General features: G+C 39.7%; 1 protein-coding gene across 9 annotated transcripts in view; it reads right to left on the minus strand.

Moving 5' to 3' along the window:
• ANKRD44 (ankyrin repeat domain 44) overlaps positions 1-26,676 on the minus strand; it is a 304,874-nt gene that overhangs the window by 68,850 nt on the left and 209,348 nt on the right. For 6 of the 9 annotated variants that reach the window (XM_058664770.1, XM_058664775.1, XM_058664771.1 and 3 more), the window contains exons 11-16: positions 21,350-21,432; positions 20,152-20,215; positions 17,838-17,906; positions 16,640-16,780; positions 15,223-15,306; positions 12,086-12,197 (exon numbers count right to left, since the gene is read on the minus strand). In XM_058664770.1, coding sequence (XP_058520753.1) covers positions 12,086-12,197; positions 15,223-15,306; positions 16,640-16,780; positions 17,838-17,906; positions 20,152-20,215; positions 21,350-21,432 — 553 coding nt within the window. The remainder of the gene's footprint in view (positions 1-12,085; positions 12,198-15,222; positions 15,307-16,639; positions 16,781-17,837; positions 17,907-20,151; positions 20,216-21,349; positions 21,433-26,676) is intronic. The other 3 variants (XM_058664772.1, XM_058664769.1, XM_058664774.1) reach the window with 1 other exon arrangement.

Raw genomic sequence — 26,676 nt, forward strand, 5'->3', positions numbered from 1 at the left:
CAGAACATTTCCATCACCTTAGAAATCCCTCAGACTGCCATTTTAAAACCTCGCCAACCTCTTACTAAAACTCTAAGTGGAAGAATCCAAGTGAATGCGTTGTCTATTCTATGATTTTACCATCTGGTAGTACAAATGGGCTTTCAAATGGGCTCCTAAAAAGTGAGTATAATTGATTTTTTTTTTCATTCACTGGAGATTCACCCAGGTTCTTACATGAATCAATACTTCATTTCTTTGCTACAAATTATTCTACATCATAAACATGACATTTTATTGAATAGTTTACTCCATTTAAAGTTACTGAATTGTTCCCAGTTTTACACATAAAATTACTACAAATATTTGTGTAAAAATTTCTGTGTGAGCCTAGGACTTCATTTCTTCAGAAGAAGTGCCCGGGAACGCAATCTCCGGGTCCTATGGGAGTTGCACAATGAGCTTCGTAAGAAGCTGAGCAACTGCTCTGCAGAGTAACTGTATCATCTTACACTACCACTCACAATACACTAGTGAGGCACTTTCTCTGTATCCTCATCAGCAGTTGAGGCTTTTTAAAAATTATTTTACTTATTCTTATATTAAGTGGTAATATGTGAGGTTTTTTTATTTTCTATTATTTAATGATGTTGAACATCTTTTCATGTGTTCTCTTGCCATCTATAAATCACTTTCACTGAAATATATTAATGTATTTTGCTCATTCTCTAATAGGATTTTTAAAAAATCCTTTGAGCCTTGAGAAGTCTTTATTCTAGATACTAGTCCTTTGTCAGATAAGTGGTTTATAAATATTTTCTCCCAGCCTTCAGCTAATCTTCTTAACCTCTTAATAGGATCTTGCATAGAGACGAAATTTTTGATTTGAAGAGTTCTAACTTGGTGATTTTTCAAATTGCTATCAAGAGCTCTGTAGCATTTCCTAGATCTTGAAAATCTTTTTTGTACGTTTTAAGTGTGTGATCCATTTTGAGCTGCTGTTGTGTAAACTATATGATCTATTTTGAATTAATACGTGTGTAAGGCATGAGACTGAAGTCGACATATTTTTATTTGCCTGTGAATATCCATCTGCTTCTGCAGCACTGTTGACAACTTTCCTCCACTGAATTACTTGTGCACTTGTGCCAAAATAGGCTGAAAATCTTTGCACACATCTGTGGCCAGGCTGTGTATCCTGCTCTACTGACCTCAATGTTTATCTCTCTGCCAGTGATTCATAGTCTTGGTTACCACGGTAATAATTCTTGAAATTAGGTGGCCTGATGTTCCCTACTTTACTCTTCTGTTTCAAAATTGTTTTAGTGTTCGAGTTCATTTGACACTGATGGACATTTTGGAAAACTCTTCTCTCTACTTATAGAAAAAAACCTTGCTGGGATTTGGACACAAACTTTACTAAATCAGCATGTTCATTTGGGGAGAATTAACATCTTTAATTATGATGTCTTCCTACCCATGAAATCAACAATAGGTCACTTTACTTTCACCAGATCTTTTGTTTTCATTAGAATTTGGTGGCTTGAAGCACACAAACCCCACATTCACTTTTTCTGATGGGTTGTGAATAACACTGTGTTTAAAATACTGGTGTCCATATTTTCATTCTATGTATCTGGGATTGTCATGACTTTTTTTTTTTTTAGCTTTTATTGGAAAGTCAGATACACAGAGAGGAGCGGAGATAGAGAGGAAGATCTTCCATCCGATGATTCACTCCCCAAGCAGGGAGCTGGATGGGAAGCAGGGCTGCAGCGATTACAACCAAAGCCCATATGGGATCCTGGTGCATGCAAGGCGAGGATTTTATCCGCTACGTCACCGTGCTGGGCCACTGACTTTTGTATGTTTACCTTACAGGCTGTAACCTTGCTGAAATCACTCAGAGTTCTAGTATATTTGTGCTGATTCCTTGGGATTTTCTCTGTCTTCTACTAGTAAAGCTGGTTTGTTTTTTCCCCTTTGCATTGCCTGCATTTAAATTTCTTTTCCTTTCCTTTTGCTCCAGTGAATGGTGACAGCAGATACCTTTTCTTGTTCTTGATTTTAGGAGGAAAGTATCCAATTTTTTAGAACTCAATATACAGTTTATTATTGTTTATCAACTTGTTACATATTCTTTTTTAAATGTTGAGGATGTGGGCCTGGCATGGTAGCCTAGCAACTAAATGTCCTTGCCTTGAACACACCGGAATCCCATATGGGCGCCAGTTCTAATCCCCGCAGCTCCACTTCCCATCCAGGTCCCTGCTTGTGGCCTGGGAAAGCAGTCAAGAATGGCCCAAAGTCTTGGGACCCTGCAACCACATGGGACCCAGAAGAAGTTCCTGGCTCCTGGCTTCAGATTGGCTCAGTTCCAGCCATTGCAGTATCTTGGGGAGTGAACCATCGGATGGACGATCTTCCTCTCTGTCTCTCCTCCTCTCTGTATATCTGACTTTGTAATGAAAATAAATAAATCTTTAAAAAAAAAATTGAGGACACATTGCTCTTTTCCTATTTTTTTTATTTTGTTTTTGTTTATGAAGTTGCATTGAATTTTATCAAAAGTGGCTTTTTGGCATTACATGATCTTGTGACTTTTCTTTATCTATTAATACGACTGATTACATTGATTTCCAAATATCAAAACAGGCCCCCTAAATCAATCACACTTGGTCATTGGATATAAATTCTTTGTATGTATTGCAGAGTTCTACTTGGTCATATTTAAACATTTTTTGCATTCATATTCATGAGACAGATTTTCCTAGTAAAGTATTATCTTTGGTTTTTGGTATCAAGGTATTATCTTCATAAATGAAAAGTTTTGCTTCCTTTTTCCAGCACAAAGTATACAGAATTGGTACTAACTATTCTTTAAATATTTGGCAAAATTTTCTTTTCTTTTTTTTTTAAAGAATTACTTATTTTATTGGAAAGACAGATGTGCAGAGAGGAGGAGAGACAGAGAGGAAGATCGTCCATCCGATGATTCACTCCCCAAGCAGCCTCAACGGCCGGTGCTGCACTGACCTAAATCCAGGAGCCAGTAACTTCTTTCCAGGTCTCCCACATGGGTGCAGGGTCCCAAGGCTTTAGGCTGTTCTCGACTGCTTTCCCAGGCCACAAGCAGGGAGCTGATGGGAAGTGGAGCTGCTGGGATTAGAACCGGAGCCGATTTGGGATCCTGGTGCGTTCAAGGCGAGGACCTTAACCATTACACTATCGCCCCAGGCCCTAAATATTTGGTAAAATTTTCTAGTGAAATCACTGGCATTTGGGCCCTCTTTTGGGGGATTTTTGAGAATTTATTTTTCCAAATAGCAATTGGGTTATTAAAATGGTCTACCTCAAACTGGGTAGAATTTATACTTTTCAGTGGATTAGTCCATTTCATCTAAGCTGTCATATATATGTGTACAAGGATCACTCATAATATTCCACCTTACCTTCTGGAACCTGCAAGGTATGTAGTGATAGCTTATTTCATTCCTGATTTGGCAGTTCACATCTTCCCTCACCTCCAGGCCTTTATCTCCTTGTCAGTATCAGTTCCTGTTTTATTTATTTTTTTTCAAATACTAGACTTTTTTTATTGACTTGTTTTCTGCTGACAACTTTATTTATGTTCCCACCTCAGTTATCCTCACCTTATGCTTCTTTAGGATTTATCTTGCTCTTCTTCTAAATTCTTGAGTTAGAAACCTCATTATCGATTGGAGACCTTCTCTCTTTCCCAGTGTAAGCATTTAGTTCTACAAATTACTTTTCATTTCCAACTGAGTCTCCAAACTTCAATTTCTTGAACCTCTTTTTTTTTGGTTCAATGTACATTTTATATTTTCCTGGAGACTTTTTCTTTGATCTATGAATAATTAAAAGTTCTGTTGTTGGACATTTTCATGATATCCTTCTGTTACTAATTTTTAGCTTTATTACACTGTGACCACAGAATGTACTCTATATGATCTCAAATCTAAAATAAGAGAGCGAGAGAAAGAGAGAGTTTTGTTTTGTGATTCAGAATTTCATTTATCTGGCTGAATGTTGTTTCACACTTGAAAAAAGGATGTTTTCTGCTGTTTGGGACAAGTGGTCTACAAATATGGATTAGATCCTCCTCTTGGTTGATGGTATTATTAATTTCCTACATGCTTAATGATTTTCTATCAGTTTGTTCTATCTATTGTTTGGATAAAGGTGCTAAAGTCTCCAACTATTATTATCAATTTTTCCACTCTTTCAGCTTAACCAGGTTTTGATTTACAAATGTTGCTGCTCTTTTACTTGATGCACACACATTCAAGACACCTTCTTTGAGTGGGTTCTAGCCCTTCCTGAACTGTATTTCTGAGAGTTGTTTCCTGGGGCCCTGGCCCCAGGTGACCCATATCCTTGCCCTGTTCAGTCAGTCTCATAGTGCTTATGACTGAGTATCAGGAAGAGAAGGAAGAAGAAAGGGAAGAAAAAAGGACAGAAAGAAACACCAGATTCATGCATTTTTTATAATGACTTTAAACTACCTTCTCTTTAAGAAATTTTCCTGTGTTCTGCACCATTATTAGAAGGATCTACACTGGAAACAGTAATTCTCATTCCATGAACTACTTAGTGTTTGCCAACCATCTGGAAAAGATCACAGTAAAGTAAGTGTGTGTGTGTGTGTGTGTGTGAGAGAGAGAGAGAGAGAGAGAGAGAGAGAGAGACAGAGAGAGAGAGAGAGAGAGAGAGAGAGAGAGAGAAACAGAGAGAGACAGACAGACAGAGAGAGTCAGACAGACAAGAGAGACAGAATGAGCCAAATCTCATTTGGCAAGGAGTTTTGATACGAAATACAAACACCAGTTCAGATTTTTCTATCTTGAAAAACAGTGTAGGAGAAATTGCAATAAAAATCAGTTGGTATGGAGAAGTAATCAAACATGAAGAAAAGATCAAGCCACAGAAATTCAAATGCTCATTTCCTCTCCACCTGTCCACTCATCGGAAGCACCTTCTGACAGACAACTACCCTAATACTTAAGAATTAACATCTACATTGTGTTACTAAGTCCAGCTGACCTTCACCAACGTATTCCTGCTTCTTCAACAATTTTTGGCACCTGATCAGTGCTTGACCTCATTAGAACCTTATGTCCCATAAGGTTGAGATTTAAATTCATGCATGCAAGAATACTTCAAAAGGTTCATAGAGAATTGAATTTTAAAAATACATTATTTTGGTATAAAAAAAATTGAAACTCATGCAGGTTTTTTCCCCTACAATATATATTTTCCATGAACTTTAAAAAAACCCCTTAGTTTAAAGGATATTAGTTTCTTTTTCTTTAGAGCAGGATAGTATTTTTCCTAAAGCAATGACTGTATAACTTTGTACTGAGGTGATGATTCATAGGCATAACCAAACAATAACTTTATTCTCTTTTTCCCTATACCAGGTCCCATCTCCTTTATGAGGCTGCTTTATTTCAAGACACTCCAGACAACATTTTGAACAAATAGTAAAAAGCTCTCTGGGTATTTTAGTTACAATCATAACTCAATGTCAGTAATTCATATCCTTTCTAGTGCAATGATCACAAATTCTGAACACTACTTCACATGAAGTTTCTCCCTGCTCCAAGGATAGCAGAGGGAAGGGCACCAGGCTCACTCCTCTCTTTCCCAGCCTAGGGCTTCTCCTCTGTCCTCCATCAGCCACCTCTGCCTCTTTCTGGACTAAAGGGGATGCAGACAAGGATACAAACAGGAACAAGAACAATGCTCTAACCAGGTCAACGTTTAAAACTGTCTCTCAGATGCTGAGCTACGTACTCTATCAACATCTATAACCAGGGCCTCTCACCTGCCAGTCGCTCTGCCTGGGAGGATGCACTTCTCGGCTGGTGGTTCACATCCCCTCCCGCACTCTAAGAGTCCTGGCTCTCCTCACTCTCCTAGGCAGCCTTCCTGAGCAGGATCCAGGGAAACTTCTTGCCAGGTCTGGCCCTTGGCTCACATAGTGACTCATTGTAGTTACAGATACAGTGATTTAGTCAGCACAGCTATCTTCCTTTACTACCTGGCAACAAAACTCCAGTCAGAGCCACTGAGTGTTTGATGCCAAGCTACCTACAAGGTTCCCTAAGTTACATGGGTCCCACTGTCAGATATCCAATCTGGAGGCTTCCCTCACTTGGGTTTGGTGTCAGGAAGAAAACACCCTTTCTCTCCCTTTAGGGGAGAGTGGGATTCACCGCAGAGACATCTCCAAATAAACTTCTTGTATTTTCTAACTCTGACTTTGGAAATGAGTAAGGAGACTATGAGTTGAGCATCTGGTTACGGAGATCTTAACTGTCCTGGGCCTCAACTGCAAGTGAAACTGAAATTGTCCATTTTAACTATCTCCTTGGAAGAGTCAGTCATCTTGGATGGGTTACCAAGTTTACTGAAAATAAGAAAATACTCCTATTCTAATACTACTTTCTTGGTATTTAAAAGCTTCATGAGACACTGCCAATGTAAATACATTTTATATACACATACATGTATTCAGGGCCATGAGAATACATATAGAGCCACAAGAAACAACCCAAAATGGTAATATATAGAGCCATAAGAAACAGCACAAAACATTAAGTATTTTACTGGAAATCAGCATCATTTAAAAGCTTAGTTTTCCAAAACACAACTATCCTCAGAGAATACCTGAGACTTCTAGTGTATACCCTAGAGGCATTTGTCATCCCACTTTAAGTTCCAGAGAAGGAGTTCCAGGGGAAATAACCACATTCTAAATGATTTGACAAAATCCTGGACTGAATTTAATCACAGGCCTAATAGTCTTCAAACGATTTCTCTACATTTCTGCAGGCAATTTATATGATTATATTGGCACACACATTTTTCCATTTCAATAACAAAGCCACAAATATGTTAAAAAAATGTTAATATTTGCAAAGGCAAAATAGTATGCCAACATAAACTTGAAACATTCCAAATAGAGGCATATTAACTGTGTTTTTATTTTGAGTAAGACTATATCCCAGAGAGGAGACAAGGGAGTATTGGAGCCCTCTTTGCCAGTTTCCCTTGTCCACTCAGACATGCATTTTATTCCAACGCAAGGTGCTTTCTTAGCCAAGGTTTGGTTTTGATCACTTGAGCTTGACTGAATGTGACTGATCACAGCTCTAAATACACATGTACTGCTGGGCAGATTTTTTGCTTACACACATAGTACATGCATCATTGATCAAGACCAGCTGGGAACACTGGCTTAAGCAGGTAGAAATCTGAGCTTTGGTTAATTCATCAAGGCTAAGGAATTTATACTGCTTTCTAGTGGTGCTTTGTTCTTGGAACTAATTCTAGATTGTTTATGTAAGTAGAATTACAATAACTAAAGTAATTTCTATTCCCTTTTGATTATAGGAAAGGTAGAACACAAAATATGATTTATAAATCCTAAGCTAATGATCACAGACAGATGCCACAGCCACAAATCTCAAGCAAACGCAGGCCAAAGTATACATCAAACAACAAATTTAATGATATGTACCTAATGATATGTACAATCACAGTAATAGCTCAACTAGATGGGAGGAGATAGCAAAAACAAACTCCATCAGCCCGATAAATCAGCCAGCTCTGTTGGCCACAAACAGGGGCAATGCCCCAGCTCTGGTGGGGAAACTCATTTACTTGTTATTTCCTCCCACAGGCCAGAAGCACGGGCTGGGAGGCTGGCATTCAAGTCTCCAGGGGCCAGCTGCCTTTGTGGCTCATTGAGTTAAGCCACTGTTTACTACATTAGCATTCCATATCGGAGTGCCAGGTGGAGTTCTGGGTGCTTCGCCTGTGATCCAGCTTCCTGATAATACCCCTGAGAAGGCTGCAGAAAATGACCCGTACTTGGGTTCCTTACCCATCGGTGGGAGACCGGGAAGAAGTCCCTGCTTCGGGCTTTGGCCTGACCTACGCCTGGCAGTTGAGGTCATTTTGAAAGTCAAACCATCAAACCACCGATGGAAATGTAAGCTCTCTCTCTGCCTTTCAAAAACATAATTAAATAAACCTTTGAAAGAAAAAAAGAAGTTTCCATACACAATTCTTGCTGAAAGTTTCAAACAAGCGATTCACAGTCTTCTCATTGGCAACATTTCACCTGACAGAGCCAGAGCCCATTAATTAAGAGGATGGCTCCTGCTTGTTTTTCAGGTTGAGAGAAAGCTTTTCATGTGGAAGAGTCTCTGAATTCCCCCCTTGTGCACACTAATTTGCTTTCCTATTATCTAGGGTCCATCGATGAGGGAATGCTAAGGAGTATGAAGATCCTACAGTCCCTGGAGTCAAAGGAACATGGATTAGGACAGGATCCCCCTACCCTCTTCCTCTAGCACTTGCATCCTGACCAAGCCCTATTCTTGCTTTCCCTCCCTACTGTCCCAACCCATCCCCAAATCCACTGGCAGTGGGTGAGTCTGCAACCGGGATAACATGCTGCTAAGGCATTGTGATTTCAGGGTACCTGGGGTTCAGAGTTGTTTTTTGTTTTGATTGGAGGGGGAGGGGGATATGAATGTTTATAGTCTGCTTAGGATTTTTGCATAAGTGTAAACTATATCCAGGAGTAATTTTAGGATACATTTCACACCAGGAATACATAAATATTCACAGTTAACTGTAATCATTCGTGACAATGTGAGAAGAATTTCCATCCCATCTGGCTGGAAATGGCACACTGAGGTTCTATCCCAAAAGCAAACAGTGATGACATTTTTACCAAGGTATACTGATAATCTAGTCTTGTTCCACAGACACTATAAATTAAGATCAATTCATAACTGGAGGGGAGAACAGAAGGGAGGGGAGAAAACTTGGAGAGGGGGAAGAGAGACTCCAGTGTCACAAAATAATTCTAAAAATAAATAATTTTTAAAATTAAAAATATCTGTCTTCTTAACCAAAGAATCAATTCATACCTCCCTCTGTTGTTTCTGGATGTCTTAAAATTGCCATGAATAATCATCTTTGTAAACTACACAGGATACATGATGATCTAATCAAAGGGATGCATTAATTATTAGCAGAACTTGTGAAGCCTTCTTGTGGACCAAAAAATCCAAACAAACAAAAACACCTTTCTGTTGTATAACAGAAATAACGGCTTTGAAATGACTTTTCCAAAACACGAAAGTAACCCATGAAATGTATCACTTACAAAGAAAGATGTTGTAACATGATAATTATTCCTCACTTATCATACTATAAGATTAAAGTGTTATAACTCAGCACATATTACTAAGACTGTAATAGCAAACTTTGCAATAAAATTCATATATCTGAATATGACATGTTATTTTCATAAAGTAAATCAATTACAGGCAGCAGTGTCTTTAAGTTTGTTTTGGAGAGCCGGCTCCAACTGAATAGTTGCATCAGTAAGCCTTCACTCTGCCACTGATGACCCCCTGAGTCTCTGAGGACCCTTTCTCATGCAGTATCTAAGCACAGAGTCTTACATGTCCACATACACATACATAGCAAAACTGGCATGAAGGGAACAGACGTGATACTGTTTTGTTTTAGTCACCTCCTGTCATACTGATTGCTCTATTCAACGCTTAAAACACTTTCTTTGAAACCAGGATTCATGAAATTCTTGTTTATGGTCTTGTTTCATCCACTGAGTAGTGCTCTGGTTGTGGACAAATTTGTTAATGCCTTGTATTTTGGTTTACTCATGTATAAGGTTAGGCATTGCTCTAGGGATGCTACATGGAAATCCATGCTACAGGTGAGGAAACCAGTGGCTTCTTCCTATACCTTCCTATGGAATTGGACCGTTTTAAAATATACTCACAGGGTCTGGCGCTGTAGCTTAGTGGCTAAAGTCTTCTAGGACTTTGCACGCACTGGGATCCTATATGGTTGCTGGTTCATATTCCAGTTGCTCCACTTCCCTTCCAGTTCCCTGTTTGTGGTCTGAGAAAGCAGCAAAGCATGACCCAAAGCCTTGGGACCCTGCATCCATGTGGGAAGCCCAGAGGAAGCTCCTGGCTCCTGGCTTCAGATCAACTCAGCTCTAACCAGTGTGGCCATTTGGGGAGTAAACCAGCGGATAGAAAATCTTTCTGTCTCTCCTTCTCTCTGTAAATTTGACTTTCCATAAAAATAAATAAATCGGGGCATGGCAGCGTGGCCTAGCAGCTAAAGTCCTCGCCTTGAACGCACCGGGATCCCATATGGGCGCCGGTTCTAATCCCGGCAGCTCCACTTCCCATCCAGCTCCCTGATTGTGGCCTGGGAAAGCAGTCGAGGACGGCCCAATGCTTTGGGACCCTGCACCCACGTGGGAGACCCAGAAGAAGTTCCTGGTTCCCGGCTTCAGATCAGCACAGTACCGGCCGTTGCGCTCACTTGGGGAGTGAATCATTGGACGGAAGATCTTCCTCTCTGTCTCTCCTCCTCTCTGTACATCTGACTTTGTAATAAAAATAAATAAATCTTTTTAAAAATAAATAAACAAATCTTATTAATAAAATATGCTCACAAATTTTTAATACGCCAACTTTTCCAAGGCATCCTCTGTAATTTGTGGCTGTCTTAAAAAACGGAATCAACAGAAGTAACCTTGTGTGACCTTGGAGGACAGATCCTCAATTTCCTTCCCTTCTCCTTCAGAGGATACCATTGGATCCCTGAGCCGCCAAGTGAGAAACCCAGTGACTCTGGACCTGATGTTATACAGACAACCATGTGAAAAGTCTACAGGGAGGCCGAGAGGGAAGGAGTCTCCAGGGATGGCAGCTGTTTCAGCCTTCCAGCACAGGTGACTGAAACACAAGTAAAGAAGCCTTTGAGATTTTTTGCCACCCTCAGCCACTGTATGTCAGTAATTTCACAGGATATCCTCAACTACAAGTGCTCGGCTAAGCCATTCTTGAATTCCAGATCCTCTAAAGCAGAGATGATATGCCACTGTTGTTATTCTGGGCCACTGATGTTCATACGGGATTTGTTATGAAGCCTCAGTAACTGGAAGAGAAACTAGGATGCAATCACAACTGAAGGATTAAGCCAGGCATCTACCACCAAGATCAAAGAAGGAATACTTTAGCAGTCACAAGGGTGCAAGAAACTTCAAGAACGATGAAGGGTAGGTACCATTCACCAACACATGCAAAGAAAAATAATTCTAACATAGCCATCTGTTTGCTTCCCAGCTGAGGGAACTTTTGACCTGTGAGACTGGGAAACCCCTGCATGCTAGTGAAACTGAACCGAGGTGATGTCAGCGGATGACCAAGGGTGGCCTGCACGCAGGATCTACACATGAACCCACAACTTGCTTTTGCCTGGCCCATCTATTGTCTCTCAACAGCAAATTTCAAATAAAATAACTAGAGTGCTCACTTCTCCTGCAATCCACCTGGTCGCAATCAGCAGCAGCTGACAAGTTCTTTCTCCAGACAGAACACAGAGCTATTTGCCACAATCTCTCCTGTGCTCACTTCACTCATGTACATTATAATTTGTGTCCCTACAAACATTTTGAGTTTATGTCTTGTGACCTACACCAACAAATATGTTTCAGTTTACAAATTCTCATGTGTCTCATGGTCACCCAAGTAATGAAATTGCTGTTTATCTGCAGAGCCCAGCAAATTTTGCTACTGTTATCTTCGTCAATTTCTTTTTCAAAAGTACAAACATGGAACCACAACAAAGCCATACACCTAGTGGTTATATTAATCATGTTAGGCACTGTTATTGGATATTGGAGTAGTAAGTTTCTGCTCAAACATATGCACTGAACTTATTTGATAGATCTTTAACTACCTGTAAAATGCCTACTAATACACACATCTAATAGTCCCAGTCCGAATCAACTGTCAGTCAGCTCTGAGATGAGAATGAACAAAAGTGGATCCCTATATTGTAAAGTAAATCAACTTACCACACAGCATCGTCCAGGCAATTTCTGTGCTGACTCAATCAGTCACTGATGGTATTTGCTGAGAGTTAAAGATTAGCAGTTTCAAGGATGGGTGGGTTGGTAGGTGAGTGAGTGTGCGTGCATGTGCTGGATAAAACAAAGTCAGGCAAAATGACTCACCAATTCCAGACACTGTCTGTGGCCATAGGCAGCAGCATAATGTATGCTATTGTAACCTTCCTTGTCCCGGATAGATGGATTTGCATCATTTTGAAGCAGAAACTCTAAACATCTGTAAGTATAAAGATGAGGCTTATTTTAGAAAACATCTCTGAATGGAGGATGATAATTAATGTCCATTCTCCAATTGTGAGCATTCTGCAAAGCACATTATGAGCTTATGTGTTTCTTAAAAATCCTACAGCAAGGGAGTCTTACATGCTGGAGGTTGTGTATGGTGTGTGCGTGTATTTTGTAGCTATCTTCATTTCAGCTTAAAATAGCCACTGTTCTTCTCTTTTAAGGGAATATATAATGATGGTATAATAGAGACTATTGTATTCAGATGTGAAGATACATGCAGTATGCATTTCTACTTCCAAATCAAAATGGACTCCCAGGGAAACTGTTAGACATATCTAAACAATGGAGCTAGACTGTCTGACATCATCTGTAACAGCAATGTTGAGGCACACCTAAATAACAGGCTGATGGACTTACGATTGCTAATGAAGGATTATATTGTAATAATATGGGGAAAAATCAGTCGGTGGGTGGCAATTTGGGGGGATGGAAATACCAGAGCTTATGGGATTGTACCATAAAATTCAAAAAAATAAAAATTAAAAAAGAATACTATGTAAAGAAAAAAAATAAAAAAGCCACTGTAGAAATAAAAAAAAAGTTGTAAAAACAAGAGTAACTGAAAGGCTCTCTTTTTTCTTTTTAATCTTAAATGGCAGAGCAGGTATGTCATGATTACTGAACAGTCAGTGGTAGAGCCCCACATTCAGAAAGTGAAGTCTCATTGTAATCAAAAGAGGGGTAGGTCACAGCAACAGGGCCAACCCAATAGAGGGAGGTTTATTTTTAAGCTCACTATTGGAGGTGTGAATATTAGAAGATTGTAAAATACAAGTAAAGTGAAAAAAGCTAAGGAACCCAAGAAGAATTCACATAGTGAAAAGATTAAAGAAATGATTAAGCATTTCACAAATATCAAGGACTGATTCAATAACTTTAGAAGAAAGACACTCAAATGGCATCATTATGAATACAGATTAGAATTAAATCATCAGTGTTTGAAGCATCTGCTAACACAGTTGTGGTTTTTTTCTGAGAAAGTTGCAATCTCTGGAAGGGGTGAGAGGAAGAAGAATAGCTCTGTCTTCACCAAAGAGTCCGAAATTCTAGCACCCAAGTGCTCAGGGATGGGACAAGTTCTGTTCAGGATCCAATATAAATGGCTCAGCTGTATAAGCAAAAGAAGGAATAAGCAGCCATGAAACAATAGTGTTATCTCCATGATAGTGGGCAAACAAATCCTTTACAAGGCTAACTGATTCCACTGGTTCATACTGAAAATTCCAAGATTCTAAATACAAGCCTATGTATTCGACAACACCTTCCAAAGGAAAATGCCTGTAATTTATTCACACATATTAATGATATTCACATGTCTTTTGGTATAAGGCGAAAAGGATAAACCAGTTAGAGAGACAATTCAAATAGATATTATAATTTCTATCTCTATCATATGATTCATCTATCATGACCTGCAACATAAATCAATGATCCATTAGAATGCTACTGTCATGCTGTCTGTCGTCGCACTTACAAAGAAGTTTTTGTTTTTTTTTTTTTTTTACTTTAGTAATTAAATGTCTTGGACAGAATTTTAGTGCGACTCACTGAAGTTAGCTCTTTAAATAAACTCATCCAATCGAAACAGCACATGATCAACTTCTGAACTGAAAATAAAAATCAGATGATAACTTGAATTTGTAATTCAGAAGGCACTTGGACTTGCTTCCAAGGAGTTATTTAACTTAGACTTATGGTTGAACTTTATAGTACCATCAGAGTAACATGAGTAGTATATGATTGAATATTCTCCACATTGGCTAAAGAAAAAGACAGTTTTCATGTTTTCCCCTTTCCAGGACCCTGATGAGCAAACCCATCACTTAAGATGCAAAATCAATAAGTACCCGTTAGACCAGAATGTGTCTGGACAAGAGGAGCAGCTTCCCACTCATAAAAGAGCTCTCAGGGAACCTGCTCTTCCCTACCTGCTGCATAATCCTAAGGGGGTTGGTCTACCCAGAGCAAGCCCAAAGCTCCGTGGAGAACAGGGCATTTATAGAGCTTCAAATTCTACATTAAAAGAATTATTTAAAATTCTGGAATGTCACTACTACTTCAATTCATCATTCCGCTTCACTTCCAGGTGTTTTCTGTCCCCACATGGAAACATTCTCAGTTACATCCTACCACTTGCACCTTGCACAATGGTATGGACACCAGCAAAGCCCACAAGATGGGAAGATCCTACAGTGAACACAGAACTCGGCTCACAGAGAAACTGGCTCCTCTAGTGGCCAGCGAACACAATGTACAAGAACAGTGTGACTGTACACTCCCAGCGGGTACCATTTCATTTGCTCATCATTCAACAACTAGCTATTGTATAGCAACTACATGCTAGGCACTGCACTGGTCCTGGAATGCTGCTCACTGTGACTTCTGGACAGAATAGACCCTTGGAAAGCCACCGATAGGAGCTCCCACGTGTCAGCACCCCTGGGTGAGGGCAGGCATCCACCTCTAGGCACAGGAGTCCCTATTAGAAGGCAGAGTGAAACAGTGTGGAGGAGTGGGCCAGGAGCAGCAGTCTGCAGGGAGCAGAGTGGAGTAGGGTAAGGGGAAAGCACAACTGGTGTGTTTCATACCAAAGTCTCAAGACATCAATGCATAGGATTTGCTAAATAGTCAGACCCAGATAACGAAGAGCACAGCCTAAGATCCTAAGTTACTATGTCATGTATAGGATGCATGGAAGAGACACCTTGTCCTAAAAATGCTGACCAATCACAGTGCTGGTTGAAGAAGAGCCTACTGTTTCAGGGTTTCCTGTGTGCAAATAGCATGAATGTATTCAAAGAACAATTTCTTCTCCATTAAAGGCAAGCCCACATTACTTCCTCATCAGGCCCAGATAAAACCCTGAGATAGTAAAGCAGGCACACGTGGCCATGCAGAGAAGGAAACGAAGCATTGCAGGTGGCAACTGGTTCTGAAGATGAGAGGAAACTTACAATGCGGCCTCCTTTTCCTTCAGCTCTCTGGCTCTTTCAAGTTCTTCTGAATTTTCATGGGCATTTCCTAAGATGGTCTTACTTCTCCATGCCAGGGTAGAAAAACAATTGCAATTAGTTGTTTTTCAATTACAGTATCATCGATGGTTTCAGAACAATTATATCTCAATGATTTTTTACCAAACCTCAAAGTAATAAGCACCACTGATTTTCACTCAGGATATAGATAGTTCTCTCCCAGGCTATCCAATAAATCGATTCTCTCCCAATGAATCCAACTGAAAACAAGACTTTCTTAAAACTTCCACTGAAGTGTTGCTGATAAAGGCAACAAATTGCCCACCGATCCACCAAATATCATAACCTCTCCACGTGAAAAAGGAGGTGACTTAACACAAACTTCTCTGACTCCTAATACAATCTCTGCACTTCCATGCCAGTTTAACATCAGTTTAGCCAGGCCCTAATCACCCTTCATCCACCAGAACAATTCCACCATCCAGGATTCCTCTTCCAACTCTTAACAAATGAGGTATACTTGTCCCTTCTCCCCTTCAAGTGCCCTTATTCTCTCCTGTGTAAATAGCATAACAGCACATGCTCAGCTATGGAATCTGGAATGCTACATATGACTTCAGCATACAGTGATTACACTATTCACATAACAAAGTAGATAAATCTAAATAGCACACACACACAAAAAAAAAACCAAACAAGCAGTGCTTTTTCAAAGTATGGATAGTAACCTATTACTGCACTTTGAAATCAATTCGGTGAGCTGCAGTAAGCAAAATTTTTTAAAAGAATTAAAATGTCAGAACCATGGGTAGTAAGTATGAATACATTTTCTGCATTTTTAACTTATTTTTTACACATACAGCATGTATATACTGTATTACATATGTTGTATATACAGACGTAAATATATATGAATTCATGTATTGTGGGTAATCAACTAAAATGTTGGAAAGGCACCGCTTTATGAGAAGCCAATTAGCAGGGCATAGAATTAATTCCAAAGCACGCACAGGATAGTCAGTAACTCAGCAATCTTCCAAAGTACATCACTAAAAAGCATGTCGGTGAAAGATCCTGCCTTAAGCCTTTGAGAACAATTTCATAAACTGTGGATGAAAACTTTGGTGGATCTCAAGATAAATTACCGTGGATTCTGAGTGAACTAAAAACCTGGGCTTGACGGCTCCACTTGGCATTCAACCCAAGCAATACAGAAAAGTCATTGCCCAGCGGCATGTAATAATTAAACATGAAGCAAGCCACACGGGGAAACCCAGGTTAAGAGGGAGGCAGCCCCAAATCCTGAGTCTGGATGAGAAAAATTCTTCATTTGTAGTTTCTAGAAGAAAACAGAGCTAGTCCCTCCCCCCAGGGGAAGCAGAAGGAAGTCTGTGTTTACTTTCTATCCATGTCCGAAGCTGCAGCATAGTGGAGAGCTGTCCGACCCCAATCGTCTGTTTCATTAACGTTGGCCCCTGTGGTCACTAACGTCTCAATACAATGGTAATGACAATTCGCAGCTGCATAGTGCAAAGGGGTCCTGGAAAACAAACAGCAACCTATTACTTCATTCAGTTGGGGAAACAGACCAGTCATCCGCATTAGCACTGGAAGCAGTGTTCCTAGGGGGCATACAAAGCTCTTTGATTCTCAGGGTGTGTGCAGGTCAAGGATGTGTCTTTCTTTGATTATATAAATTAAACTGAGGCTCCAAAGACCAGGCCAGTCAAGAGGCTTAACAGACTAGGAAACAGGATCATCAGAGACAGTGTGATGTGTGCCACAGTCAGAGAATGGGGATGCAAGTGGGTAGAGGGCACACGCAGCAGGAAGGAAAGGAGGTGTCTAGAGGATACAGAGATACGGCTTTAAACTGGTTGGTAAGAGAAGAAATTTGCAGGGTACATGTGGAAAGCAGCAGTAGAGAGATACATAGAAAAGCAAATGCCTTAATGACAGGTACGGATTCTGAGAAATGTGTTGTTATTTTGTCATTTTGAAAATATAATTGTGGGTACACAAGCCTACATGGAGTTGCCTGCTTCACATGTGTATTTTATGGGACCATCAAAAATGCAGTTTATCGTTAACTCAACCATCAATGAGAGAGAGTGAAAGTGTGTGAGAGTGTGTGTGTGTGTTTGTGTATGAGTGTATGCCATACACGTGTATAAGTCACACCACAACACATTTTAGCTAGACAAAGAATCATGAGGTAAATAAATTCTATGATTCATGTTGATATGTTTGTGTATTTTAATGTCTAGAATTTGCCCCCAGACTGGGTTAGGAGGCGCATATATATGTCAAAGCATTCTACTCTGATACAACCAGGGTTTTATACTTGACTGCATGTAGATTTTTTTTTAAATTAAAAGGAGACAAACTGCATCTCCAGGTGGAAATGGAGAAAACATCTTCTCTGTGTCCTGTGTCTGCTTTATTGGCTTTTCCAAACTATCAGAAATTTCCTTCTGAGGATAGAAGCCCCTGGCTACCTCCCCTGCTTACAATTTCAACATCACATGATTTCTAAACACACAAGTCCCATCCAGAACTCGTGGATGATGCTGGAAGCAGATCTCCACATGACGTACCTCCCACACTTGTCCTTCTTTTGGAAATCTGCTCCACTGCTCTGCAAGAGTTTTATACATTCCACATTACTAGAAAGACAAGGAAAGCACCATTCAGACAGCAGCAAACATGCACTGGCCTCTATCAAAACAGTGTAGGCTAAGATTAAACGACAACTCCAGGTTTAAAATTCTGCTAAAAAAAAGGGGAAAAAAAAATCCCTGAACACATTAGAGCAGTTCAAAAAGTTCCTTTATCAAACCTAGTAAGAATAAATTGGAATTCTTGAAAGAACATTTCTAATTCCATGAGTAAGAAATATAAAACAATTACTATATGATTAAATCTTGCATAATGTTTTCATCATTTACCCTAAAATTATTTTTCAAAACCATTAAGAGTTTTAGGAAACTCTCACTTAAAATTATAGTAACTTATGTCACCTTTAAACAATGAGCCAGGGTAGATAAGTATTACCTTAAATCACTGCAGAAATAATTCACCATGATAACCACATTCAACCCTGGTACTCTTTAAAGGAAAATAAAATTGCTGCATTCCCTGTCCTTGTAATCTAGGTAAACATGTGTAGAACCAAGGCTGAAAATGATGTCACAGGCAGAGTGATCCCCCAAAGAGGCCTTGTCATTTGTAGAAACAATCAATCACGTTTAGCACACAGAGAGGTACCCATTGAAGTAAATTTTCTTCTTGAAGGACAGGAATGATTTCAACAGGAGTTTCAGAAGAAAAGCCAGAGCACTGTGTTGTCACTTCCTGTACAGATCTAAAATCTTTTTAATGTGGGACTACCTAGAGACAATCATCTTTCAATATTCTAAACTTGGGATGCTAAGAAGAGGCCTAGAATTTACTTTTGTTACAATTTTAAGAAAAAGTGTCATTTTGACAACATGGGTAAGGTTCTTCCTACCCCACGTTCACTCCTTACAGCCAGCTTTCTTAAGAGAGCTATTGCACCCAGCGTGGTAGCCTAGAGACTAAAGAACTTGCCTTGCATGTACAGGGATACCATAGGGCGCTGGCTCATATCCCAGTATCCCTGCTTCCCATCCAGTTCCGTTTGTGGCCTGGGAAAGCATTTGGAGGAAGGGTCAAAGCACTGGGACCCTGCACCCACGTGGGAGACCTGGAAGAGGCTCTGGCATTGGCACAGCTCTGGCCACTGCAGCCACTTGGGAAGTGAATCAGTGGTGGAAGATCTTCCTCTCTGTAGATCTGACTTTTCAATAAAATGAAATGAAATGAAATGAAATGAAATGAAATGAAATAAAATAAAATAAAATAAAATAAAATAAAATAAAATAAAATAAAATAAAATAAAATAAGAGTGCTATTGCTGACAAACACATGTTGGTGTAGCATGCCAGGTCACACAAAGCACCTGTCTCCTACCAAATGATGCCAAAGGCAGATCCAAGAAGTATGATTCATGAAGCTCAGACGTTTGGGGGGATGGGCGAGGGAAAAGGATTTAAAGATACACACTATTATAAATATAGAAGTAAGTATAAGATATCATAGAAGATCCACAAGATCCATGTAAATAAGGGGCCCTGAAGTGTCACAGTTAATGCATTTATAATGAACAGGTGATACCTTTCATACTATAGAGATGACCTAGAAAACTGGTTAAAACCAGTACCTCAAAGACGGTCACTCAAAAGACAACATGCTTAGTCAATGTGTGAATATGCATCAATTTTGTACTGATCAGAGCTTTAATCTAAGCATTGACAGGGAAAAGGAAAAGCTGATAAAAATTATTCTTAGTAAAAACAACAATAAGAACAAAAGAATGTCTCAAGGACTAAATCAATTACTGCCTTTAAGAATTCTTGGTTTTTGTTCACATGTAATCATTATAAAGATTTCAAAATCAATTTTGAAAAAAGGCCAAAATCTCCATAAATGAACATGAATTCATCCAATCTTGGATTGCCTTGGTCATCACACACCAACCAGCAGCAAACAGGAAAAAACAAATCTTAGAATCTTTCCATTTGGTTTATAGTGTACCAAGTAGACATATATTCTACAGACTGAACACCTGTGATTAAAAACAACAACAACAACAACAAAAAAACAAAGGAAGGAAGAAAGAGATAAGCTACTTGCTAGATGAGATGGGCTAACAGATTTTCTTTAGAAGACTAAAGTGCAATTAATCTGGAAATGAAACATAGTGATATTTGATCTTGGGTACAGATGATCCTTTCTGATTTTATTCGGGAAATTGTCTTTGGTTCACAGTGGAAGTCAATTAAGACATATTGACAAGTCATGAAGCGACTGAAATTGCTAGCTACTCACCCTCCTGCAGCAGCAGCATGAAGGCACGTTCTTCCAAATTTATCAGGGGTGTCTATTTCAAAGCCTGCAGACAGCACGTGCTCATTACTAAACAAGGACACTATGCTATACTTTTGTCCTAGTTAAACCACAAGAAACATTGCAGAGACAGAAAAATCAGTTAGTAAAAAACCAGAAATGCAAGCAATTGTAGTCAGAAAGAGGTTGTCATGGAAACGAATGGTAACTGCTCAAGCTTGGTGATTTCAGAGGAAGAACCCATGAAGTCAAGGATTTATTTTCACATTCAGCCCTGGGTGAAACCATAAGCCCACGGTGCAATCCTGGGACAGAAATGCAGGAAACCAATCTGAGATAAGTGGGGCAAAAGGCAGGCAGTGAGAACACACAGAGAACACACAGAAGGCTAAGGAGTCATCCTTACATGCCAAGGACAGAGATTTCCTTAACTGTACCCCAAGATTTGGGGAAACATGCTTTCATGCACAGTTTATTTTTAAGCATGCCAAGAGCAGGGACAACAGAATCAAAGGTAGAGGACTAGCCTATGGCTATCTGATGAAAGAATTTGTACACAATCTTTGCTCTGCAGACCCTCTGCCACTTTTGAAAGCTCAGGAACTACATAATACATGAAGTTTGGCTGAAATAGTGATAAGAAAGATCAGTAAAGCCCCACAGCAAAGGGCATTCTTTGGCTTCAAATTGCTTTGCATTACCAAGTAAAAACTAAACCCAGTTGGATTGCTTCAGCTGTAATGATTTTTTTTTCCCCTTTTAGCATCCAGGGAGAGAGGAGAAATCCAAGCATCTTCTCCCATGAAAAATTTAGGGGATCTGATCTTTCCTGTTGGTTGAAAAAAAAAACTATGTGGAGCCACCATTTAAGGCTTCAAAGATGATTTCTTGCAGGACTTAAATTTCTCCAAACCCTGCCTATCTCATCCTGAATCACCCAAGATTTAATCTTTAAAAATTAGACAAATTCTCTCATCCTGTGGGAGGCCTATTGAAATCTAAATAGTTACAAGCCCAGTGTGGCAGGCAGCAATCGCATGCAGTTAGCTGTGGGACACAAGCCAGCCTGCAGAGTCGGACAATGACATGAAGCACAGCCAGTCACTCACTCTGACTGGACACCTGAAGCACGTGACTCATGGACAGGACTAAGTCTCATCTCTGGAACAGCCTTACTTACCTGATGACAGCAATTTCCTGCAGCAGTCAGAGTGAGCGTTTAGGGCAGCTAAATGTAAAGGGAACATGCTATGGATTCCACATCTGGGGATGAAAAAGAACAAAAGAGAGCAAGCAGCTCAAGATAAACACAGCAGCACAACCGCCTTTCTAGAAGGTCTCTGAAGGCAATTAGGGATACCTCATGGAGGGACTTTGTAATTCTTCCAATTTATAAATAATAATGCAATCATTCTCATCCTCAAAAAAGTCCCAGAACTGATTCCAAATTAGCCATAACCCTAGAAGTGTATATTTTTAAGAAAAATCTGTTTCACACAAACAGCAACTCTTTAAAATGTATTTCCCTCTCCTTTTCTTTGTTTAGCAACTGTATTTTTCATCCATGCGTACATTCATCTATTCACACATTAAGGAGCATTTTCATTTAAAGTTTAAGCTAAGTCCCAGAGATTTCAATATTGAGCAAGACAAGCTGTCAACCTGGACAAGTAACTCTGTAATAAATATTTATTATAGGTCTATACCACCTGCCAGATGCTTAACTAAGACTTAATAATGATTATACCTTTGAAAATAAAATTTTGGATGAGAATGAAAACTAATGCTGAGGCAGCATTTTGGCACAAATGAAGCAAGCTGCCATCAGCAATGCTGGCATCCCATATGAACACTGGGTTTGAGTCCTGGATGCCCCACTTCAGATTCACTCCCTGTAAATGCACCTAGACAAGCAGAACATGACTCAGGTACTTGGGCCCCTGTTGCCCATGTGGGAGACGGATGAAGCTGAGTTTGTGGCTTCAACCTGGACTAGCCCTGGCTGTGGCAGCCAGCTGGGGAGTGAACCAGAGAAGGCCTCTTTCTCTCTCTATCCCTTTCTCTCCCTCTGCATTTTCCTCTGCCTTTCAAATACAAAAATAAATAAATCTTTATAAAAACCTAAGAATGCCCTAATGCTTGCTAATTACTTGATAGCTACTTTTTCAGGTGAGATGTCATCCCCTAACAAACTTTATACTACTCATTAATCCACACTACAACCCAAGTCACAGAAACAGAAAGGAGCAAAAAAATATCACTTTGCTTATATTGTATAAATGCAGCATATTTTTCCTAAAAGTATTATGGGAAAGATCTGGATAAGCATTTCTTGGGCTGAAGCCCCACTTCAACTGTAACGTAGTCCTCAGAACAGTCTCTTGATGGATAGGTGGTCACCCGAGGGCAGCATTTTGGGTGTTCAGAATTAAACCCTCCTCATCTTCCCCACTGAAACAAGGACCCATGCTGTATGTTAGAGTTTATCACAGAATCATCGGGCAACTCCTGTGTCTCACCATTTGTTACATAGCGATAATTATTCATAACATCTCAAATATTCAGGTAGTACATTTCCAATTCCTAAAATTCGCTGCATAACACAAGCAACTATGCGGCTCTATTTATAGTCTGCAGCATTAATTACCCAAGTTTGTTCTCTGGCACAAAGGGATCCATTTTCAGATTCGATGCTTCATAAAGAAAGATGTATGATCGGAATTAATTAAGCTTTGGATATGTGAACTGTGTCAGTGATCTCAAATGTCATGATGCTTATTATGTGTTTGTGAATGTGTGAAGATTTCTACACAGCCACAGGTTTTTCATGATATTTATGATTTTGTGAAATCCAAATCGGTCAACAATTAACCAGCACTCTTTCTATGGTAACATACTTCTGTTTACAGGCAGTTTTGTTCCGTCTTCATTCTGTTAATTTCCTTTCCCTACATGCAGATTTCCAACACAGTGCATATAATAGCAAGCATCCATCAAGAGACTCAATTTGCCTGTCTTCCAGGCAGTGTCATGGAGGGAAATGCTTGTAATTGCTGCTCTCATCATTTCAAAAAGAAAAAAAATTCTGGAAAGCAATTGCATCAGTGATAACCTTGATGCTCATGAAGAGGAGGGACTCAGGGGATGGAAAAGAAGCTGTTTTATTCATAATATGCCTTATATTGCTCCCTCTTCGTGCAAAGGAAGAATGCTATTTAAAAAAAAAACAACGTATGACAGGTTTTAAAACTGCTGTCTATGTGGACTTTCAAGCTACAGTGATTTTACCTAATAATTTTAAATACATTTACACTCTGTGTGTGTACACATATATATATATGTTTGTGTATATATACATACACATATACACATATACATGCACTTTTATGTATATATACTTATATATACACAATTTAAAGATACATAAAATGTTTCCTTATATAAGCAATACAAGCAAATGAATTAGAGAAAATAAATTCTATATGAAAACAATTGAGGAAAACAAAACATGTAAAGGATAGCATAACTGTAATAATATTATAACACATATATTCCATTAATGTATTCATCATCAATACTTCTAAACGCCCTGGCCATTTAACACCTCTGTTTTTAGGTAATTCAATACAATTTACATTAGCTAATTATTCAGGCTTTTCATTGCTAAATATATACCATAGAAGAAAAGTATACTAATTTTAAATGTCTAATAAAATTGTTTGATACATTTTTAATTCCATAATCAATGAAAGGCTATCACCTCAATGCAGATTTTGAAACTGAATTAATGTAAGTTCAAGAACTACTGGCTTTCAAACTTGAATATGATATTATGTAGCTTAAACAGTAAAAATAAACTTCAATCCAAAACTGCAAAGAAAAGCAGAATCCAAAATTTGAGTCATTTCACAAGTCATTCATTAGTTAAAAAAATACTCCTTTACTGTTTTTACTTGTTATCAAATAGGATTGCTTTTGGAGCAGGGATTATAAAGACTTCAGCAGGAAAATTAGAAATTGGCTAGCTGGATCAAAGCAGCAGCACCATCCTTATTTCATCAGGTCTGATCAAGGATGATAAAGAATAAAGATTCCAAGAAATGCAACGTTAACAACATGTAAGTGATAGGAAAAGGGAAGGCAGCTCCAGTTAGGCTGTCACATTTCTCTGACCAGTCATTAGCTTAATGGAACACATCAGTAATAGCTGTTGCTTATTTGGCATTTAGCTGGCATCTCCTACCCAGTTATCCCAGAATAAATGAAATCTGAAAGATTGTCCTCCAAAGCTATTAGAGGTGAAGAAGGGGATTTTGCATCATTAGACTATCAGTTCTTTCAAGCTTTCTGCTGGGTATCTGAAAGACTTGGCTGCCCCTTCCTATAGCCAGTCTTTTCAAAACCCTCCCCTTTAGGCTGTGTCATAAAGAGCACTGTGATTAAGAGAATGGGGTCAGAAACTTTAGGATGGGCTCCTAGTTGCCCCTCTTGCTAGCTATTTGATCTTTGGAAAGTACATAATGGTTCAGTCATCCAGAAAGCAAAGATAATTTTAATGTCTGTGTTAGAAAGCAACTGAGAGGTCTCATTGAGATAATGGATGCCAAGTGCTAAACAGTGCATGGGGCACCTACTAAGCTTTTAGCATACATGAGAGTTCCATTATTACTGTCTTGAAATGATTACTAGCTTAGTAACTGACAATTTGTGGTCTTTGGTGTTGTTATCAACTTATACATCCTTAAAAATTATATGCATTTCTTTAAAATGTTTTTTTTCTTTTTCATATTATTTACATAATTGAGAAGGATGCACACCCATGTGGGCCTCTGATTACGGATGAGTCAGGTATAGAGGCAGGTGGGTGGGACAAATGTTCCAGGTTTTTTTTTTTCTCCTGTAGCCATAGGGGAGGAAAAGGCAAGGTTTACTCCTTGCTGTCAAACTACATTTTAATAGTGTAATGTTATGACTGTTCATGAAGAATTACCCATTGTAATACCAGAGGAGAAATCAGTAGGGAAAGAAGGGAGGGGGTTAGGGAAGGCAGAGGTGAAATCCCAGAGCCTGTGGAAACGTACCAAATAAATAAATAAATAACTACATTAGCATGCCAGTGGCTTCTGTAGCCCTGCCCAGCCTCATGTGCTCGCAGCCCCAGCTCTTGAAGTACATTATATATTCAAGTTCAAAGGCCAATAGTTCTTGAGCTTACATTAATTCACTTTCAAAATCTGCATTGAGGTGATAGCCTTTCATTGATTATGGAATTAAAAATGTATCAAACAATTTTATTAGACATTTAAAATTAGAATATTTTTCTTCTATGGTGTATATTTAGCAATGAAAAGCCTGAATAATTAGCTAATGTAAATTGTATTGAATTACCTAAAAACAGAGGTGTTAAATGGCCAGGGCATTTAGAAGTATTGATGATGAATACATTAATGGAATATATGTGTTATAATATTATTACAGTTATGCTATCCTTTACATGTTTTGTTTTCCTCTGCCCAACAGGGAAGTTCCTAGAGCTCCCCTACCAGGCCCATTCCCAGCTGCTTTGACCCAATCTGGCTTGGCCTGCCTGCAGTCTCAGCTCTCATCAGCAAGTGTTGCAGGCTAGCCCATCCTGGCACAGTCCACACCCTCTGTCCTGGCTCTCCTGCATGCCAGCAGGGGCAGCCTGTCCTGTCCCCAGACCCAGCCTGCACAAATACTAACTAGTGCTGCAGCCTTGCCTGGCCTGACCCGTCCCAGTCCCTGACTCTTGTGCTACCCAGAGGGAGCTGGGGACAAGTAGGGAAGTTCTCCAAGATCCAGGGCTACTCCCAGTCCTGGATCCCATGTGTGCAGGCAGGGGCAGCTGCCCTACTTGGCATGGCCTGTCTTCAGGTTTGGATTTTGCATGTGCCAGCAGGTGTTGCAGCCTGGCCTTGCCTGGCCTCCTCCAAGCTCCAGCTTCCATAACTGTCAGGTGGACTCCTTTCATGTGAGTTTTGTGGTCCAGCCTGGCATGGCTTGTCACCATCCCCAGCTCTCCTTGTAAACCAGTGGGTGTCATAGTCCCACAAAGGTGAGCTCATGAGTACCCTACAGAATCTGCCCCCAAGATCTGGTTGTCTCGTGTTCTGGTGTTTGCTACAGCCAAGTCTGAGGGGACCCACTCTCTGCTGCAGATACCTCCAGGCACTGTGGCTGAGGCCAGCCAGGCATGCCTCCCAGCTCTAGCTTTTGTGTGTGCCAGCACTCAGCAGGTGATGCTATTCAGCACAATCAGGTCTCCCATGTGAGCAGGTGCCTTGGCCTGACCCAGACATGCCCTATGGATTTTCCCCCTCCGAACCATTTCATCTCAGTTCCCTTGCCTACTTGCAAGTGCAGTGGCCCAATTCCTGGAAGTCCTTGAAGTCATTCCTTCCCTGTCAAACATGCCTGCAGCCACTCTCCACTCCAATACATCGCTAGACCTCTTCTCCAGGCAATCCAGTAACCTACCCTGATGCC

This window comes from Ochotona princeps, chromosome 5 (genome assembly GCF_030435755.1).
Source record: "Ochotona princeps isolate mOchPri1 chromosome 5, mOchPri1.hap1, whole genome shotgun sequence".
Taxonomy (NCBI): Eukaryota; Metazoa; Chordata; class Mammalia; order Lagomorpha; family Ochotonidae; genus Ochotona; species Ochotona princeps.